General features: G+C 42.2%; 1 protein-coding gene across 3 annotated transcripts in view; it reads right to left on the bottom strand.

The window, feature by feature from the left end:
• Nucleotides 1–22,500, bottom strand: part of OGFOD2 (2-oxoglutarate and iron dependent oxygenase domain containing 2) — a 355,549-nt gene that overhangs the window by 132,885 nt on the left and 200,164 nt on the right. For all 3 annotated transcript variants that reach the window (XM_044068919.1, XM_044068920.1, XM_044068921.1), the window contains exon 5: nt 13,905–14,004. In XM_044068919.1, the coding sequence (XP_043924854.1) occupies nt 13,905–14,004 (100 nt within the window). The remainder of the gene's footprint in view (nt 1–13,904; nt 14,005–22,500) is intronic.

Here is a 22,500-nt window from a genome sequence, read left to right as displayed (position 1 = left end):
TAGATTATTGACATAACTATAGAATGCCTTGTGGTTGTCCTTGGAATATTTGGCAATTTTATTTTCATAACTAGCTTTGGAGGATTTTATGAGGGATCTCAGCTTCTTACCGAGGCTGGTAAGGGAGTATTTGGCATCCTGGGATTTTCCTCTTTTCTGCAACAGTTTCTCCTTTCTGTTGTATAGTTTGTTTATGGCATGGGACCACCAGATTGGCTTTCTTTTTTGGAGGAGAGCATCTTGGTTCTATTTGGGATGGCATGATTCATGCACGAGTAGATGCGCTCGTACAGTGCCTTAGTGTAGGATTCAGCAGTCGAACTTTCAGCTCCTGTCTGCATGGGTGTCATGAAGTTTGTCACTTCTGACTTGAATAGCATGAAGTTGGCTTTGGAGAAGTTTTTTATGGAGGTTTCCTTACTGGGGAGTGGTATGTTGATGTTAAGGGTGATTAGCTTATGGTCAAACCTGACCAATGAGGAGGTGACCACTGGCATGGAGCATCGATCTCCCATGTTGGTAATGACAAGGTCTAGGATATTTGAGCCCCTGGTGGGACTATGGAGTAGGTGATCCAGGGCATTGGAGTTTATGAATTCCAAGAACCGCTGGGCTAAGGTGGGGCCTCTAAACCCCATTAACGGTGCATGTGGACATATATGATTTAGTTACTCTCCCATTGATATCTACACATATATGTCCATATATACCTATACGGAGATTATATATATATATATATATATATATATAAAACTATGTCCGTATATACCTACACAGATATATATCTGCTTACATACATGCAACTTGCTGTGTATATGCAGACATACAGGTGTAGACTTATGTATGTGTTGATATAGGCAGTCGCATGAATATATGTTCATATATATTTATATATGTATATATATCTACATATATAGATATGTTGCATCTATTTAGATATTAATATAGTTACACATACATCTAAATGTTGGTATACATTCTCTGTACTGTTGAATGACTGGGCTGGATGATATGTTTTTGAAAACATCAGGGTTATGTACATCTGGCATGGCTTAGTGGTAAATCACTTTGTCTATGGTGTGCAGCGTCCGGGGTTTGAGTCTTGCAGAGGCTTATTTTGTTGCTGGGCAGATCAAGGGTCGTTGGATACAGAGTGATTAAGGCACTTTAAAGCAGTTGTAAGTGGGTTTGCGCATGTTTGCGCGGTGGTAAGCACTGCTAACTTCCCGTTACAGTCTCTTATACCCAGTTAGCTTCTAAATTGCATAAGCAGTGTAGGCACTGCTTACCCCCACACAAACAGGCTCAGACCTGCTTACTGCTGCTTAAACGTGCTTACTCACATTTACCCCATGCTAATTTCTTTAAAAGAAAAGGAAAAAAAAGGTTGATAGGAAAGTGGTGAAAAAGGGGCACAAAGAGGGAAAGACAGTAGGAAAAATGGCTAGGGATGTGCAGGAAGGGTGTAGGGAAGGTCTAGAACTGCCCATTTCTTCTACAGCAACAGCTGTGCATATACACTGAATTTGGAGGTAGATTTGGACACACAAACCCCTGGGAGAGGGGTGAGGACAACAATAATAAGTTGTGATGCCAATTAGAATGGATTACATGTGTCCAGTGGGCATGTGTGTGAAATAGACAGCTATGTATGGGGCGAGATTTTTTTTTTGGGAACAGATTGCCCTTTTTTTCAGGTGAGAGTGGGAAGTAGGGGAGGGGTAGTAGGTATATTTGGTGCGGTAGGTTGGGTAGGTTAACAGACAAGACAAACAAGATGCATACAGGGGCTGTATATGACACGTGGGGGGTAAACACCTCGATGGGGATGGGGATGGGATATCTGAAGACCACAAGCCCCCTAGTAGTAATAGTGGGACTGAGGTCCCCACCCATGGGCAGTCACCACTGCACCTACACAGCCCCAAAGATGGCTGTGCTGGGGGCTGAGATGCAGAGCCAGGCTGAATCTCTAATCATGACAGGTGGCCCTCGTGCTGGCGTAGAAGATCACCAAACTGCTCGTTGATCACTCTACTCACCACGACCCCGACCTGGCGACAGAAGACAGGTGTCCGCCCCACTCCCGGGGGGGGCAAGCCCCATCCCCTGAGGCAGTTCCACCCGAAGGTGGTGCAGGACCAACGGACAGGGAGGTCCGGGGTTGGGCCCCAGACATGCTGTTGTCTGGTGCCATGGCCAGCTGAGGTGGGACAGGTGGGTCTTCTGGGACCGGCCTTCCCAAGCATGCTATAGTGTTTAGATTTCATCATCATATATGGGTTAGTAATAGTCAACGCATTCCAGGGTTAGGTATAACAGCATGCACAGATATTCCCATTAACCCAGACATCAGATACAGACCAGTTGCATAGCAAACAGAACACATGCATATAGGGGACCACAGTGGTGATAAGAACAGCATGAAGGTACATTGATGGCACCATGCCACCAATGTTGGAATTATTCCATATAGCAGATGCATGGGAACCATGAAATTATTTATCAAACAAATGGACATTATCAGAGTCAGTACATACAAGTTGGGGTGGGTATGTTGATTATTGTTGGAGATATGGTGGGGGGGAGAAATATGTCAATTAACAACTAGTATATTCCTGTAGTCCATATTACTTTCCTAGTCAGTGCTGTTATCTGTACCTTACAAGTCTTACTACACTACCCTATAGCCTTAGTTTGGACAGTGATATGGTTGTCGTCATCATTACACATGACCCAGTTTTACCTGCAGTATGCACCTCTTACCTGGTACACCTGTGGAGGGAATGTTTGTTTACACTAACTGTGTCTACACATTCTCCTGGATTCCACGTTGTTGTTTTGCACATAGCTATCCAATTCTTTCTGCACAGACTCTGGCCATGTGTTGACCACATGCTGGTGTCCCGGGACATATCTAGAGTATTGCCCTCTTCCACATTTAGTGACCTGCCACACACATAATCATGCTTTCCTACACAGTTATATTATGTAGCACAGTGTGGGTGACAGTGATACTTTATTATTCAGAGAAACTGCAACACTCACAATTCCCTACAATACCAGAACAGTACAAGTACAGGTTATAATGGTCTGTATTTCTCAGCAGAGTGTTCGTATCCAACATACATGTGGGAGCAATGTTTGTTAGCACTACCTGACTGTTGCCAGACAAAGTTCCGGATTACACATTAGTATTATGCACATACATCTCACTCTGTTACTGTACACACTCTGGTCACAGCTTGACAACATGGGAGTGTAGATAGGACATACTTGAAATATTACTCTCCTAGCAGTTTCGGGGGTTGCTTCAGTGACAGGTGTGTTCTCATGATGGTTGACAATCACTTGTATTCCCTGTTTGCTGGCTACACATCTGGGATCATCCCAGAGACTTACCAGGTGGACAAGCAGCAGATATGGGCACATATACTGGACATTCTGGCCTCATGTGTACAGTTGTGGGGCATGAATCTGCATGCAGTCTAATTCCACCCCCCAGGATTCAGATCATGGCTGTGTCTGCTACAACTTAAACACTGCCCATCACAGTTGTGCCTGCTATATTGATATTGCTGTATATCTCCAATCTGCTTTCTGTCTTATTAATCCCCTGTGCTTATGCATTCTGACCTTGTATAACAACCCTCTTATACAGATTTCCTAGACAGTTATATGTTGTTGGACAGTGCGGGTGACAGCGATGTGTAATACCTCATTATTCAGGGCAACTGCATATCATTCTTGTATTTCTGGGCACAGTGTTGGTATCTGCCAGACCTGTGGGAGGAATGTTTATTAGCACTACCTGAATGTTCCCACACACAGTAGCAGGTTCCACATTACTATTATGCACATACATCTCACTCTGTTACTGTACACACTCTGACCACAGCTTAACAAGCTGGGGTGTAATTGGGGCATATGTGGCTTCTTAGTCACATAAGGTATTGGGGAGTTGCTAGTGTGCCAGGTTTGTTGTCGTAGATGTGTGTCAATCAGTTGTATTTCCTGTTTGCTGTCTATACGTCTGGGATCATCACACTGATTTCGCAGGGGGACAGGTTGATAGGCAATAGATATGGGCAACTTTAATAGACATATCTGTACAGTTGTGGGGTATGATTCTGTATGCAGACTACTACCACTGGCAGGATTCGAACTGTGGCTGTGTGTGCTAAAAAAAACAACAGTTCACATCTCAGTTGCATGTTCTATCTGTTTTTTGTTGTCTGCATTTTCCCTGTTTACTGTCGATGTATGTCTCAGTTGTACTACATGGCCTCTGGGGATTACACCTGTCATATACAGGCATTCCTACACATTCAATTTATGCTGCACAGTGTGGGTAACAGTGCTTAATACAAAAGTACTATTACATGATTGCAAATCTACATTACCATATGATACCAGAATATACACATGCAGTCCAGTAGTTAGACCTGTTTTGTCAGGATATTACCCTTTTATTGACATACAAACACTATGAGACTCTTCCTGCAATATTCTCTAGTGTATGCAGTACTTGCCTTGCACAATACAGGTTTTATACTAGCAATTCATTTACTACTATTTTTATTTCCTATGACAGTAAATGCATGAGTATTACTGACAGTACAGTTGTGTACACTTACCATAAATGTAGATGTTCGAGTGTATTCACTGTTGCAGTCATTACATTTGGGTAATCTGCTGGCAGGTTGCCCTCATTCGGCTTGAATTCCAAAGTCTTGGGTCCTGCGTTGGTTGCTGTCTTCTCTTCCATGACATCAGGTCGTCAGGGGTATAAAACATGCAGCCGACACCATTTCCTTTAGTTTTTCTTGCCCCCGATGTCAGGTGCCCCCAAAAAGATAGCAATATATATATATATATATATATATATATATATATATATATATATATATATACACACATATGCATCAATATAAACTTTACCTTCAACTACAAGCAAATACACCACATAGGTTGTAGAAGATAGAGAAGGAAAGATAAACTGTAGAATGACGGGGATGGCGGGAGGGTAACCTGGACTACAACAGTGAATACACTCGAACATCTACATTTATGGTAAGTGTACACAACTGCACTATGTTCTTCGCGTTTCACTGTTGCAGTCATTACATTTGGGTAGAATCCCAAAGCCATGGTTGGGAGGCTGGAGCTAAACAGCATTAGGTGAGGCTATAAGGCCCTGCAGCACTGCAGTGGCAAAGCCTTCCCTGGACTTAGAGTAGAGAGGCAAATGGTAATACTTTGTAAAGGTGTGAACAGAACTCCAAGTACCAGCCTCTAGAATATCCTTGGTTGGTACTCCTTTGAGAAAGGCTGATGAAGTAGCTGCAGCCCTGGTGGAGTGAGACCTAATGCCCTTGGGCACAAGTCTGCCATGATGTAAGTAGCAAAAACGGATGCAATGGCTTATCCACTTTGAAATTGACTGCTTTGAAACAGCCTTTCCTTCTGATCCTGCAGCATATGACACTAGAAATTGCTCAGTTTTTCTTAGAGCTTTAGTCCTGCTCAAGTAGAATCTTAGCTGTCTGTGTACGTCCAAGGAATGCAGAATTCTCTCTCCTTTGTTCTGCGGATTTGGATAAAAAGTTGGCAGATGAATTGTTTGGTTAAGAGCCACACTGGAAACGACCTTAGGCATACAAGTAGGATTTGTCCACAGAGACACCCTGTCTGGGTAAAATATGATAAAAGGCTCTACAGCCATGAAGGCCTGTAGCTCTGAAACTCTTCTTGCTGAAGTAATTGCTAGTAGTAGAGCTGTCTTCCATAAGAACTTTATATCAGCGGTAGCAGCTGGTTCAAATGGAGGCAGGGTGAGCTTTTCCAAAACTAATTGAAGTCCCATGCAGGTAATGGTGATCTTCTAGGAGGCTTTACATTTTTGGCTCCTCTAAGTTACTGGTTTAGTATAGGATGAGAAAAGATTGGTTGCTCTGTATTGTAATGAGCCGAAATGGCAGAGGCATGGATTTTGATTGATGAAAAAGATAGGCCTTTGTCAAGAATCTCAGTTAAGTATTGTAATATCTGAGGAATTTGCGGTTCTGCTGTATCAGTTCCTTGTGCTGGATTCCAAGCACAGAATCTCTTCCATTTGTTAGCATAAGATTTTCTAGTACTAGGCCTTCTGGCTTCCAAAATGATATCCATCACAGCTTTAGTGAGAGGTGTCATCTGTATGATTACAGGATTAGCCATGCTGCCAGTGTCAGGGGTATAAAACATGCAGCCGACGCCATTTTCGTTAGTTTTTCTTGCCACCGATGTCAGGTGCCCCCTACATGCAGCAATATAAACTTTACCTTCATCTACAAGCAAATACACCACACAGGTTGTAGAAGATACCAGTATTTGCGGGGCCAGTCCGGGGCAATTAATATCATCTTTGGCTTCTCTTGTCTAACTTTTAAGAGGACCTTGGGTAGAAGAGGCAGAGGAGGAAAGGTGTAAACTGATAGGTTTTTCCAACTGAAGGATAGGGCATCCACTTTCCATGCTTGTCTGTGATAAGTCCTTGTGCAGAATCTTTTCAGTTGATAATTTTGAGGAGAGGCAAATATGCTGAAGACTTGTGGATTTAGTTTCCACTCGTGAGGATCCATAAGATTTCTGCTTAAATCGTCTGCCAGAGTGTTTTGTTTTCCTGGCAGGAACTGAGCTTGAAGATTTATTTGGTAGGTCAAAGCTGTGTTCCACAGTGCTATGGCTAATCTGCAAAGTCAGTATGAGTGTGTGCCCCCTTGCTTGTTTATATACCACATGACTGTGGTGTTGTTCATCTTTATCAGTAGTTGTCCTGGATGAAGTAAGTCCTTGAAGGCTGTTAGGGCATTTTGAACAGCTAGCATCTCTTTCTGGTTGATATGTAGATGCATTTGATTTGGTGCCCATATGCCCTGAATGCATCTTCCTGCCATGTGGGCCCCCCAGGCATAATCTAATGCATCTGTTGTTAAGGTTTGGCTGGGAATGTTGACTCCATAAACTTTTTAGGTACCATTGAAGTTTCCTCATATGCAGTCTTGCACATGGAATTAGTAGGTTGCAGGATGCCATGAAGCCCAGAGCCTGCAGAATTTGTCTTGCAGAAGACTGGGTTTTTGTTGCCATCAGTTTGTAGTAAGTAGTCAGTTGCCTTTGTTTGTCTGGCGTGAGGTAAGCCATCTGGGCAGTTGTATTCAAGCTTGCACCCAGGAATGTTATCTTTTGAGAGGGTACCAGTTGTGATTACTTTTCGTTTACTGTGTACCCTAGGCATGTCAGAAGCCTTTTCACAAATGCCAGGTGTCGTAGAAGAGTGTCTTGTTCTCTGCTTGAATGAGACAGTCGTCCAAGTAAGGATATATTTGAATACTTCTTTGTCTGCAAAATGCAATTACTGGTGCCAGGCACTTTGTAAAGAACCTGGGCACAGTAGATAAGCCAAAGGGCAGTGCAGAGAATTGGTAATGCATTAAGCCAGCCTTGAATAACATGTTCTTGGTACTTAAGCATATGAAATTGACAGTTTAAGGCCCTGATTGCCAAGGTTGCAGATGTATAAACCTTTTTTCCCCATCTGTCCAGTGACCCTGAATCTCTGTCAGAGGGGGAAGGGTTTTTGCTGTGGAGGCCTTAACTCCCTTTGGACCCTGTGAAATAGTTTCAGGATCAGCAGCAGGGTTTCTAAATAAAAATTTATGAGAGTCACAGACCCTGTAATACCTGTCAGGCTTACTGGGAGCGGGAGGTAAGGAGTCAGGGATCAGGCTTGACTCCGAAAACATATCATCCACAATGTCTAAAAAAGGGGGAATGGCTAAAGGCTTGTGCTGAGGGAGAAAAAGGAAATCCCTGAGCCTCTTTTTTGATGCTGAGAAGTCTTGACTCTCCCAGTGAAAATGCTCCCTCAAAGTATGCAAGGTTTCTCCAAATGAATAGTCCTCAGGAGGAGATGCAGATGGGATAGACTCCTCAGCATCAGAATCCTCATAGGGAGATAAAGATAATCCCTGATCAAAAGAGGAATCAAAAGAGATAGAAACCTGATCTGAAGATTCAGTCACTGTCTTGCCTAGGCCTCTTATCTGGAGGGGGATGGGTAACCCTGATCAAGGTAATAAGGTCTTCAGCTATTTTGATCATGTGTTTTTTAGGCATAGAGGACTGTGCACGTGGCTCAGGCGTCATTTTTTTTAAGTTTTAGAAGGTGTCTTTGCCTTTGGTTTTGCAGCTTTCGTCGGTTTGATATTAAAATGTTGAGGTCTGAATACACCCTCAGAAGCCGGTGCCTGCTCAGCAGCTCCGGACCCATCCGAGGGAGATACATCCGTTGATCCAATACCTTGAGTATCTTGCCGCATGCCGGACTCCACATGGGTGTCGGTAGAGGCCTGCGACTCGAAGGTGGCGGGTAACAGGGGCTGCAAAAGTGCCTCACTGAGTACCAGCGAACCGGCGACTGGCTTAGGAGAAGCTTCATCATCGGTTTTAGATTTCGACTGCCTTTCTCTGTCCTTTTCTTTGCGTTTTTTATGTACGTATGTACATAGTCAGATTGCTATCAGACAACATTTCTGGGTAGTTAAATCTGTTTCCAAAATACTTAGATGCAAAAATATACCGAAGCTTAATAGTGCCCTGGTTAAATCTAGCACAAAACCGATATCCAGGCACATTGTGATCAGGGGCTAGGCAAGGAATACAGCATAAATGGAAATCCTTATGAGGTATTTGCTTCCCACAAGTAATACAATTATTACCTTTTTCTGACATCGGTAAAAAGCAAGAAAAAAATTTTCCCCAATGGGGTACTTAGCTTTAGTGAAGACTTTGGTTCTGAAACTCAAACTCGAATATTTCAGTAGTTGGCCGACCGGCACTTGTGAAATACTTCTGCTTCGGGCACTGCGCTGCAAGAAAGACTAAAGAAAATGGCGTCAGTTGCATGTTTTATACCCCTGACGACCTGACGTCATGGAAGAGAAGACAGCAACCGAAGCAGGACCCAAGACTTTGGAATTCAGGCCGACTGAGGGCAACCTGCCAGCAGATTACCCAAATGTAATGACTGCAACAGTGAAACACGAAGAACATCTGCCTTGCGTCACAACCTCGCCAGGCGGCTGATGTGGTTCTCCTGGTTTGCGCCCTGCTCAGTTGCAGCTGTGGGGGACATAAGAGGAATATTTAGCCATACCTATCCATGATACACCTGAGCTAGCAATCATTACACACATACTGGGGTGATACTTACACACGTCTGGTGCATCTCCTGATGCTCTAGCCTCCTGGAGCCACTCCTCCAAGAGGTCCCCCTTCCGCCTCTTCAGGTCAGCATAGTGGTGCCTGACCTACTCACCAGTTCGAGGTATGCCAGTGTCAGTGGTGAGGTCGCGGGTGAGACGGTCCCAGGCCTCCGCCTCATACTGGGAGCCCTGGTACTGGCCCTGCAGCAGTCTCTGAGCATGGTCTTTAACTAGGAGTCCTGCCATGACCTTGGACTCCTGGATGCACCAGCGCTGTGCCCGGAAGTGCACTCATTTTCCCCTTACTGCCATAGTGCCTGCAAGGGGAAGTTACAACCAGTTATGAGATGTATTCCCGCCTCTTGGGTTTAAGTAGGGCTGATTTCCTGCACTTTTCCATGATTGACCGGTTTTGAAAATGCTAATCTATGGGCAAACCTGCTTACCTACGGTTGTCATTGTTTAAAGGGGCATACCACTGGGCAAAATGAGTTAGCTGGTCTGCACATTGCTCACACCTTCTAAGCTGGCCTGTGCAGTGCTTAGCATTGCTTACATTATATGTTCATTATAATGCCTTTTTGGCACTGTTTTATTATTCATTACACTTTATAAGTATGCCTGGTATCCCTCATTGATGTGTATGTACACTCTGTGGGGTCCTTGTGTTTTACTGGGGACTTCAGCACTCTATTACAATTACACCTGACTTCTGACCTTACTGTTGTATTCCAGTTCACATATTTATGTTATTTAGTGGGTTAAGGCACATATGACTGTATACTGATTCCTTTCACAGGTTCAGTTTGGTTATACTATGGTGAGTACGTTTACTACTAACTCATTCTGTACTTCTGTGATGGCTTGGTGGTTAACTACTGGGACTATGGTGTAGAGGGTCCTGGGTTCAAGACCTGCATGGCTGTTTATTTTGTTGATGGGCAGAACCAGGGGCCATTGGATACAGAGAAATTAAGGCACTTTTGAGCAGTTGTAAGCGGGTTTGGGCAACAGTAAGCACTGCTAACCTGCCGTTACATCTGCTTACAGAGAGTTAGCTTTAGAATTGCTTAGCCAGTGTAGGCACTGCTTACTGCTGTGCAAACGGCCTTAAGGCTGCTTACTAATGCTTGAATACTTTCCAGATTTAAGTATATTTTTGCTGTTTCTACCTGTGCGACCTTCTTTTCTTGCTGTAAACGAAGTTTAAACTGCTATTTTATCTGTATTGAGCATTTTTATTACCTGCACTTAAGTTAAAGTTTTGTTTGTTTAATTTTACTGTTGAGGCTGCCCACTCAAGTGTGCAAGCCTTTGCATTTAATATACTGCTGTTTCCCTGCATTTTTCTGTAGTTTTCTTACAAAAAAAAAACAACAAAAAAAATCCTTGTTTTCCCGCCTTTCCTTGACTAGAATAGTCCAGTATACATCAATAAAACTATTAACTTGGACCTAGAACTTCAGAAAATATGGCTTGAAGTCCGTTTCTCCCTGCTTCATGTTTCAACATTACATGCAGGGATGTTGTCATCTCACTCCAGTTAGCAGATTGTCATTTTCTTTCCCTTCAAGTGCTCAAAATACGTTTCACTGTGGTCTGTATTTTCTGTCTTGTGTTGATTCATTGCTTGTAGATTGAAAGCTGCTTGCCAGCACATAAAATGTGCTCTAAGGTAGGTAGGCATTTAAGAATGAACTCACAAGAGTTTTTTTAAGAACAAAGCCAAGTGTTGTCATACAACAACCCTATTGTGTGTTCCTGTCTTGTTCAGACCATGTATCATGTCTGTTTGTGCTTTATGTAAAGACAATTACTGCACGTCAACTGACAACCTCTCAGTTAACTGTCTGAGATACTGCAAGGTAATCAAAGCAAAGGAAAGCTAAACAATTCCTCAACCACCCTTGTAACCCTGTCAGCTGTTAATAGCAATAGTTACGGCACTGGTGTGTGCATAAAATAAAAAGAAAATCTGTTATACACGCAGTACAAAAGCAGAGGCAATAAATTCAAACAAATGCCTATAAATCACAACAGATTACTTCTGATACACCAACAGACCAAACTCACATGTGGCAAACTGCAAAAAAAATATTTTACAATGCTGCTTCTCACTGTCCAGCTAGCTTAGATACCCCCCCCCCCCCCGAAATGAAATCTGGTATGTTATTTTCTTCTCAAAATAGTAAATACCTATGTCACAAAGAAAACATTCACTTTAAGTCATGTGTCTTTGTTCTACTTACAGAATAATTTTTAGTCCGTGGTCTCATCCCATCTAGTCAGTATCACACACCAAATTGCCAATATATTGTGTAGTCTGTTCAACTATGCAATTAATGTAAACATATTACATATATCTTCCACCATATTTGGAATATATATTCTATTTTTCGTTTTGCAATGGATATTAAAAGGTTACAAAACTTGTGTTTCAAGAATTGACTGCACACTCATGCGAACAATATGCTACTCCCATTAATATAACAAAATAAAATTACATAGATAAAACGTGTAGTTCAGTGCAGTGCCATATATGGGGTGTACATCAGGTGATCAGACTGGTAAAATTCAAAGCAAGCCCAATCTACATATTAAACTTCCTGTTTTGTTTTCTACAGCATCCAAAACCTTTATCTACTTCTCAAATCTTTATCCAGCTCAGGTTATTGTGTGCTTGCCTGTGTCTCAGAGATTTTTGGAAAAAAAGGTCCACTCTCAGTATGGCAGTAAAGTTTTGTTAAATCCAGTTTGCTATTCTAAAGATTTAAAACACTTGTCTTGTTTTACCAGACACCGACATGCTTGACCCCTACAAAACGTTTTTTTTACTTTATCAATCCTGAGCTTCTTAACCATAGAACAATAGCCAACAATGTAAACTCTTGTGAGTGATGTCCATGTGCTGGGCCAGCAAATGATGAAACCCTACCATGACAGGGAGGACCTTGTGCTAAGTATTTGCAGTAGGAGAAAAGTGGAGTCTGGGGGGATCTATGGCTACAGGGAGCTAGCCAGCAAAATCCCAAGTTACTGTGGTGGCGCTTAGGATTGCAGGCATATGACATGACAGTACAACACTGCAATGGGGTCAGCAATGCCAACGCAGATGGGCTCTCAAGACAGGGAATGGGGTAACATATTCCCAGATAGGCTTACAGTATTTCTCTCAAGCCACATTTCTCAAGGGTCACTTGAAAAACTAGCTTGAGTCTTCAAAGGGGGGGGGGGGTGATGATAGGAGGTACTGCCAGCCATGCCATGGGAAGTAGGGGAGTGATGTACGACTTGTGCCAGCACAGCTAGCTGGAATTTTGTAAATAATTATATGTCATTTGTATATCAAACGGATTTGTACAGATGCTTGTGCTGAAAATGTATTTGTAAGGTTTGCTTGTGTTAAAATGCATCAACAGTGCACCCTACTAGAATGAAAAAATGTACATGCATTATTCTAACTGAATTAAGTGTATATGTTTTAATAGAGGACACTAGGACAGCAGAGGTTAGCCAGCTAGCTTACTTTAAGAAAAATAAGGTAAATGTAAATAAGCTGTTATATCATTAAAATGGCCACCCATAGTGCTGAATTGGACTGGAGACAGTGGGTCTGGAAAACAACTTTGTTCATTAGCTCAGTAAAAAGAGGAGAAGCCCCAGGCACTGCCATAAACATTAAGATGTGTATTGTAGCCTTGTATGCTAAATTCCTGTCTCATCTTCAAAGGGGATACTGTGAGAACCTAGAGTCAAGGTGATCAGATGAGGTCATTCTGCAGGCTATGTTTGATATATTTCACAGGGAGTAATCTCTGAGTATTCTATTTTGGGGAACCTGACTAGAAAGACTGCTCACGTATTACACACACACACACACACACACACACACACACACACACACACACACACACACACACACACACAGTTATATAAATATCATACGTTTCGTATTTCTCAAAATACCTCAACAACCAAGCAACATGGACAGAACTGTCTGGCCTCATATCGAAGCTGACATCTAGATGAATAAAGCGGCTACTGAGAATTTTGGTGTACATTGAATGCTGACTGTTGAACTTCAGTTTGTTAAGAAACCATTAAAACAGCATTTAACTTATTCACCGACACCAACTATATAACAGTTTAAGACTGAATCTAAAGAGCAATACCGCTGTGAAGATGACGTTATGGTGAATCATGATGCTATTTATACTTCTATAGTAAAAAAAAAATGATTCTAGAAACAAACTTACTTGTACTGTGACTGTAATTTGTCAAAAGTTCAGGATTTATATATCACAAATGGGAATGCCATTTTCCAAATCTTCTGTGGAAGCAAAGAGATACCTTACAGTGAAACTACCTCTGAACTGTTTGTTGGCATTGTCTGTAGTGTTTAGTTCCGTCGGCAGTGACTAGTTCCGTCGGCAGTGACTAGTTATATCAGTTAATCCTGTATATACTCTACTTCGGTGATTTTACTGCCATGTACAACCACGTATTCACTTCCTTTGTATATTCACTCTTGCTTAGTCTATCTTATGCCTCATGCCAAAGTCTTGGCCAATAACATTCCCCGAAGTGGTTAACAGACAGACATACAATACTTCTAAATACAACTCCCAGTAACTCAAAATATTTTGAGGAGCTTACCTCTTAATGACTGAATCCGTTCCAGCAGGCCACTAACAGTAGCATTATGAGATTTGCAGTAAGTGACAATTTGTAAGAATTCTTGTGTCAAAAAAGATGGCTGTTAGAATACAAAAAAAAAAATAATAAAGTTAATTTTTTTAACTTTTTCTTTCACATTATATGCATATTACACATCAGCCCACTAAAAACATTTCTATTTGTATGCATATTTGATAAAATAGCTAAACAGCTAAACTGTCCATGTAGAAGCTGAACTGTTTACGTGAAAGACCAACACAGCAGTCACCTTGGAATTACAACTCTTTTGCAAGATTTTAAATCCCGTCTGCCGTATTTCACTACCTTTCCTTTGCTTCATGAAGAATGTCTTCTGATCGCAAATGATGTTCATTTTCAGTTTCTAGTTTAGCTTTTCCCATCTGATAAGTCTACTACAAACATTTTTTCCTGTAATTTCACATCTCCCAACTCTTTGCACAGAATGCACCAGGCAAATATCCTTTTTGCACATCTGACATCCCTGTCCCACGATCCACATTTTACACTTCCTTAAAAAATGAGTCCTTTAATTTTCCTTTTCCCTGTGCCAAGGAGCTGGCCTGACTTCTCTTCATATTACAGTGCACAGCCTTACTATACCGTGGCACATCGGCCTAACTATACCGTGACACATCAGACTAACTATACCGTGACACACCGGCCTAACTATACCGTGACACACCGGCCTTACTATACCGTGACACACCAGCCTTACTATAAATCGGCCTAACTATACCGTGACACATCGGCCTAACTATACCGTGACACACCAGCCTTACTATACCGTGACACACCAGCCTTACTATACCGTGACACATCGGCCTAACTATACTGTGACACACCAGCCTTACTATACCGTGACACACCAGTCTTACTATACCGTGACACATCGGCCTTACTATACCGTGACACACCAGCCTTACTATACCGTGACACACCAGCCTTACTATACCGTGACACACCGGCCTAACTATACCGTGACACACCAGCCTTACTATACCGTGACACACCAGCCTTACTATACCGTGACACATCGGCCTAACTATACCGTGACACATCGGTCTAACTATACCGTGACACACCAGCCTTACTATACCGTGAGACAGCAGCCTTACTATACCGTGAGACAGCAGCCTTACTATACCGTGAGACATCGGCCTAACTATACCGTGACACATCGGCCTAACTATACCGTGACACATCGGCCTAACTATACCGTGAGACACCAGTCTTACTATACCATGACAAATCGGCCTAACTATACCGTGACACACCAGCCTTACTATACAGTGACACACCAGTCTTACTATACCGTGACACATCGGCCTAACTATACCGTGACACACCAGCCTTACTATACCGTGACACATCGGCCTAACTATACCGTGACACACCAGCCTTACTATACCGTGACACACCGGCCTAACTATACCGTGACACATCGGCTTAACTATACCATGACACACCAGAATTACTATAACATGACACACCAGCCTAACTATACTGTGACACACCAGTCTTACTATACCGTGACACACCAGCCTAACTATATCGTGACACACCAGTCTAACTATACCGTGACACACCAGCCTAACTATACCGTGACACACCAGCCTTACTATACCGTGACACATCTGCCTAACTATACCGTGACACACCAGGCTTACTATACCGTGACACACCAGCCTAACTATACCGTGACACACCAGCCTTACTATACCATGATACACCAGCCTAACTATACCGTGACACATCGGCCTAACTATACCGTGACACATCGGCCTAACTATACCGTGACACACCAGCCTTACTATACCGTGACACACCAGCCTTACTATACCGTGATACACCAGCCTTACTATACCGTGACACACCAGCCTTACTATACCGTGATACACCAGCCTAACTATACCGTGACACACCAGCCTTACTATACCGTGACACACCAGCCTAACTATACCGTGACACACCAGCCTTACTATACCGTGACACACCAGCCTAACTATACCGTGACACACCGGCCTTACTATACCGTGACACACCGGCCTTACTATACCATGACACACCGGCCTTACTATACCATGACATACCAGCCTAACTATACCGTGACACACCAGCCTAACTATACAGTGACACACCAGCCTAACTATACAGTGACACACCAGCCTAACTATACCATGACACACCAGCCTTACTATACAGTGACACACCAGTCTTACTATACCGTGACACACCAGCCTAACTATACAGTGACACACCAGCCTTACTATACAGTGACACACCAGCCTTACTATACCGTGACACACCGGCCTTACTATACCATGACATACCAGCCTAACTATACCGTGACACACCAGCCTTACTATACCGTGACACACCGGCCTAACTATACAGTGACACACCGGTCAAACTATACTGCGACACACCAGCCTTACTACAGTGTGACACACTAGCCTTAATACAGTGTGACACCATCCTTACTACACCATGACACACCAGCCTTACTATACAGTGACACACCAGCCTTACTATACAGTGACACACCAGCCTTACTATACCGTGATACACCAGCCTTACTATACCATGTCATACCAGCCTAACTATACCATGACACACCAGCCTAACTATACTGCGACACACCAGCCTTATTACAATGTGACACACCAGCCTTACTATACAGTGACACACCAGCCTTACTATACAGTGACAAACCAGCCTAGCTATACCGTGACATACCAGCCTAACTATACCGTGACACACCAGCCTTACTATACAGTGACACACCAGCCTAACTATACCATGACACACCAGCCTAACTATACCATGACACACCAGCCTAACTATACCATGACACACCGGCCTAACTATACCATGACACACCGGCCTAATTATACTGCGACACACCAGCCTTATTACAATGTGACACACTAGCCTTAATACAGTGTACAGTGTGACACACCAGCCTAACTATACCGTGACACACTGGCCTTACTATACCATGACACACCGGCCTTACTGTACCGTGACACACCAGCCTTACTATACCGTGACACACCAGCCTAACTATACCGTGACACACCAGCCTAACTATACCATGACACACCAGCCTAACTATACCATGACACACCAGCCTTACTATACCGTGACACATCGGCCTAACTATACCGTGACACATCGGTCTAACTATACCGTGACACACCAGCCTTACTATACCGTGACACACCAGCCTAACTATACCGTGACACACCAGCCTTACTATACCGTGAGACAGCAGCCTTACTATACCGTGAGACATCGGCCTAACTATACCGTGACACATCGGCCTAACTATACCGTGACACATCGGCCTAACTATACCGTGACACATCGGCCTAACTATACCGTGAGACACCAGTCTTACTATACCATGACAAATCGGCCTAACTATACCGTGACACACCAGCCTTACTATACAGTGACACACCAGTCTTACTATACCGTGACACATCGGCCTAACTATACCGTGACACACCAGCCTTACTATACCGTGACACATCGGCCTAACTATACCGTGACACACCAGCCTTACTATACCGTGACACACCGGCCTAACTATACCGTGACACATCGGCTTAACTATACCATGACACACCAGCCTTACTATACCATGACACACCAGCCTAACTATACTGTGACACACCAGCCTTACTATACCGTGACACACCAGCCTTACTATACCGTGACACACCAGCCTAACTATAGCGTGACACACCAGCCTAACTATACCGTGACACACCAGCCTAACTATACCGTGACACACCAGCCTTACTATACCGTGACACATCTGCCTAACTATACCGTGACACACCAGGCTTACTATACCGTGACACACCAGCCTAACTATACCGTGACACACCAGCCTTACTATACCATGATACACCAGCCTAACTATACCGTGACACATCGGCCTAACTATACCGTGACACATCGGCCTAACTATACCGTGACACACCAGCCTTACTATACCGTGACACACCAGCCTTACTATACCGTGATACACCAGCCTAACTATACCGTGACACACCAGCCTTACTATACCGTGACACACCAGCCTAACTATACCATGACACACCAGCCTTACTATACCGTGACACACCGGCCTAACTATACCGTGACACACCGGCCTTACTATACCGTGACACACCGGCCTTACTATACCATGACACACCGGCCTTACTATACCATGACATACCAGCCTAACTATACCGTGACACACCAGCCTAACTATACAGTGACACACCAGCCTAACTATACAGTGACACACCAGCCTAACTATACCATGACACACCAGCCTTACTATACAGTGACACACCAGTCTTACTATACCGTGACACACCAGCCTAACTATACAGTGACACACCAGCCTTACTATACAGTGACACACCAGCCTTACTATACCGTGACACACCGGCCTTACTATACCATGACATACCAGCCTAACTATACCGTGACACACCAGCCTTACTATACCGTGACACACCGGCCTAACTATACAGTGACACACCGGTCTAACTATACTGCGACACACCAGCCTTACTACAGTGTGACACACTAGCCTTAATACAGTGTGACACCATCCTTACTACACCATGACACACCAGCCTTACTATACAGTGACACACCAGCCTTACTATACAGTGACACACCAGCCTTACTATACCGTGATACACCAGCCTTACTATACCATGTCATACCAGCCTAACTATACCGTGACACACCAGCCTAACTATACTGTGACACACCAGCCTTATTACAATGTGACACACCAGCCTTACTATACAGTGACACACCAGCCTTACTATACAGTGACAAACCAGCCTAGCTATACCGTGACATACCAGCCTAACTATACCGTGACACACCAGCCTTACTATACAGTGACACACCAGCCTAACTATACCATGACACACCAGCCTAACTATACCATGACACACCAGCCTAACTATACCATGACACACCGGCCTAACTATACCATGACACACCGGCCTAATTATACTGCGACACACCAGCCTTATTACAGTGTGACACACTAGTCTTAATACAGTGTACAGTGTGACACACCAGCCTAACTATACCGTGACACACTGGCCTTACTATACCATGACACACCGGCCTTACTGTACCGTGACACACCAGCCTTACTATACCGTGACACACCAGCCTAACTATACCGTGACACACCAGCCTTACTATACCGTGACACACCAGCCTAACTATACCATGACACACCAGCCTAACTATACCATGACACACCGGCCTTACTATACTGTGACACAACAGCCTAACTATACCGTGACACACCAGCCTAACTATACCATGACACACCAGCCTTACTATTCCGTGACACACCAGCCTAACTATACAATGACACAACAGCCTTACTATACCGTGACACACCAGCCTAGCTATACCATGACACACCAGCCTAACTATACCATGACACACCGGCCTTACTATACCATGACATACCAGCCTAACTATACCGTGACACACCAGCCTAACTATACTGTGACACACCAGCCTTATTACAATGTGACACACCAGCCTTACTATACCGTGATACACCAGCCTAACTATACTGTGACACACCAGCCTTATTACAGTGTGACACACCAGCCTAACTATACCGTGACACACTGGCCTTACTATACCATGACACACTGGCCTTACTATACCTTGACACACCAGCCTAACTATACCATGATACACCGGCCTTACTATACCATGACATACCAGCCTAACTATACTGTGACACACCAGCCTTATTACAATGTGACACACCAGCCTTACTATACCGTGACACACTGGCCTTACCTTACTATACCGTGACACACCAGCCTAACTATACCGTGACACACCAGCCTAACTATACTGTGACACACCAGCCTTATTACAGTGTGACACACGAGCCTAACTATACCGTGACACACCAGCCTTACTATACCATGACACACCAGCCTCACTATACCATGGCACACCAGCCTTATTACAGTGTGACACACCAGACTAACTATACCGTGACACACCAGCCTTACTATACCATGACACACAAGCCTAACTATACTGTGACACACCAGATTAACTGTACCATGATCACCAGCCTAACTATACCATGACACAACGGCCTTACTATACCGTGACACACCAGCCTAACTATACTGTGACACACTGGCCTAACTATACTGCGACACACCAGCCTTATTACAGTCTGACACCATCCTTACTATACCGTGACACACCAGCCTTACTATACTGTGACACACCAGCCTAACTATACCGTGACACACCAGTCTTATTACAGTGTGACACACCAGCCTTATTACAGTGACACACCAGCCTTCCTATAGTGTGGCACACCAGCCTAACTATACTGTGACACACCAGCCTTACTATACTGTGACACACCAACCTTACTATACTGTGACACACCAGTCTTATTACAGTGCGACACACCAGCCTTACTATACTGTGACACAGCAGCCTTACTATACTGTGACGAACCAGCCTTACTATAGTGTGACACACTAGCCTAACTATACTTTGACACACCAGCCTAATTATACTGTGAGACACCAGCCTAATTATACTGTGACACACCGGCCTAATTATACTGTGACACACCAGCCCTACTATAGCGTGACACACCAGCCTTACTGTAGTGTGACACACCAGTCTAACTATAGTGTGACACACCAGCTTTATTACATTGTGACACACCAGCCTACCATCAAACAAGTAAAAGCAGCAACTACAACTTAGTTCTGGACTTTTCTATGATCGAATGGATGTTGGGAATAATTCCTAACAATACTAACCCAGCTTAACCTACCTTGTCTTAAAATCAGGAAACCCAGATCTGTAGAAACACCTTAAAAAAAACAGCAGTGCTACAAAAAAATTGAAATTAGTCATAGCAATACTTTGCTAGATGAAATAACTAATTGATTTGCATATGTTTTTTCACATAATTTTGGATCATACAAGTATTCTGAAGTAACAAATGCTGTGTCTCTGCCATAAAAACAGTTCTGCAGAGGTAGCTGCAACTCCACTTGTAGGAGTTCAAATCAGCTTCTCTATCAGCTTCTCTATCTCTATCATCAATCTTACCAGTGTGACTCTGTAAAACAGGCAACAGTTGTGTCTGTCTATGCAAAACTTTCAGTAGATTTGCAGAACTCTTGCCTACTGCAGGTGTCATATTTCAGCATTTAAGTACCTGCGCTATTTACTCAACATTTAACATTTGTGCTTATATAATGTATATAGTGTATATATGTATATAGTGTATATATGTATATAATGTATATATGTACATAATGTATATATGTATATAATGTATATATGTATACAATGTATACAATGTATGTATATAATGTATATTATATATGTATATAATGTATATATAGATATAATGCATATAATGTATATATGTATACATGCATATATGTATATAATGTATATAATGTACATATGTATATAATGTACATATGTATATATGCATATAATGTATATATGTATATAATGTATATATGTATATAATGTATATATGTATATAATGTAATGTATATATGTATATAATGTATATATGTATATATCTATATAATGTATATATGTATATATCTATATAATGTATATCTGTATATATCTATATAATGTATACAATGTATATAATGTATATAATGTATATAATGTATAATGTATATATGTATATATGTAAATATATATATATATATATATGTATATAATGTATACAATGTATGCGTCTTTCGGCTTTTCCTGGTTAGGGGTCACCACAGCGGAACTCCGGTCCGCTAATGATTGGTAGTTGATTTTTACGTGCCAAATTACCAGCTCTGATGCACAACCTTCAACGAAGGTACACCCATTCACGCATGTCTCCACGCAGAAGACGCTCTAGCTGAGAATCGAACCGGACAGCGTCTTACTGTGAGGTGACAACGCTACCGCAGCACCATAATGTATATATGTATATAATGTATATATGTGTATAATGTATATATGTATATAATGTACATATGCATATAATGTATATATGCATATAATGTATATATGTATATATACATATATGTATATATGTATATAATGTATATAATGTATATATGTATATAATGTATATAATGTATATATGTATATAATGTATATAATGTATATATGTATATAATGTACATATGTATATAATGTATATATGTACATAATGTATATATGTGTATATATGTATATAATGTATATATGTATATATGCATATAATGTATATATGTATATATGCATATATGTATATATGCATATATGTATATAATGTACATATGTATATATGTATATAATGTATATATGTATATAGTGTACATAATGTATATAATGTACATAATGTATATATGTATATAATGTACATAATGTATATATGCATATAATGTATATATGTATATAGTGTATATTATGTATATATGCATATCGTGTATATAATGTATATATGTATATAATGTATATATGTACA

The sequence above is a fragment of the Protopterus annectens genome, chromosome 4.part0, assembly GCF_019279795.1.
Source record: "Protopterus annectens isolate FY-2018-M chromosome 4.part0, PAN1.0, whole genome shotgun sequence".
Taxonomy (NCBI): Eukaryota; Metazoa; Chordata; order Ceratodontiformes; family Protopteridae; genus Protopterus; species Protopterus annectens.
Note: the sequence above shows the minus strand (reverse complement) of the source record. Positions and strands in the feature narration are given on the sequence as shown.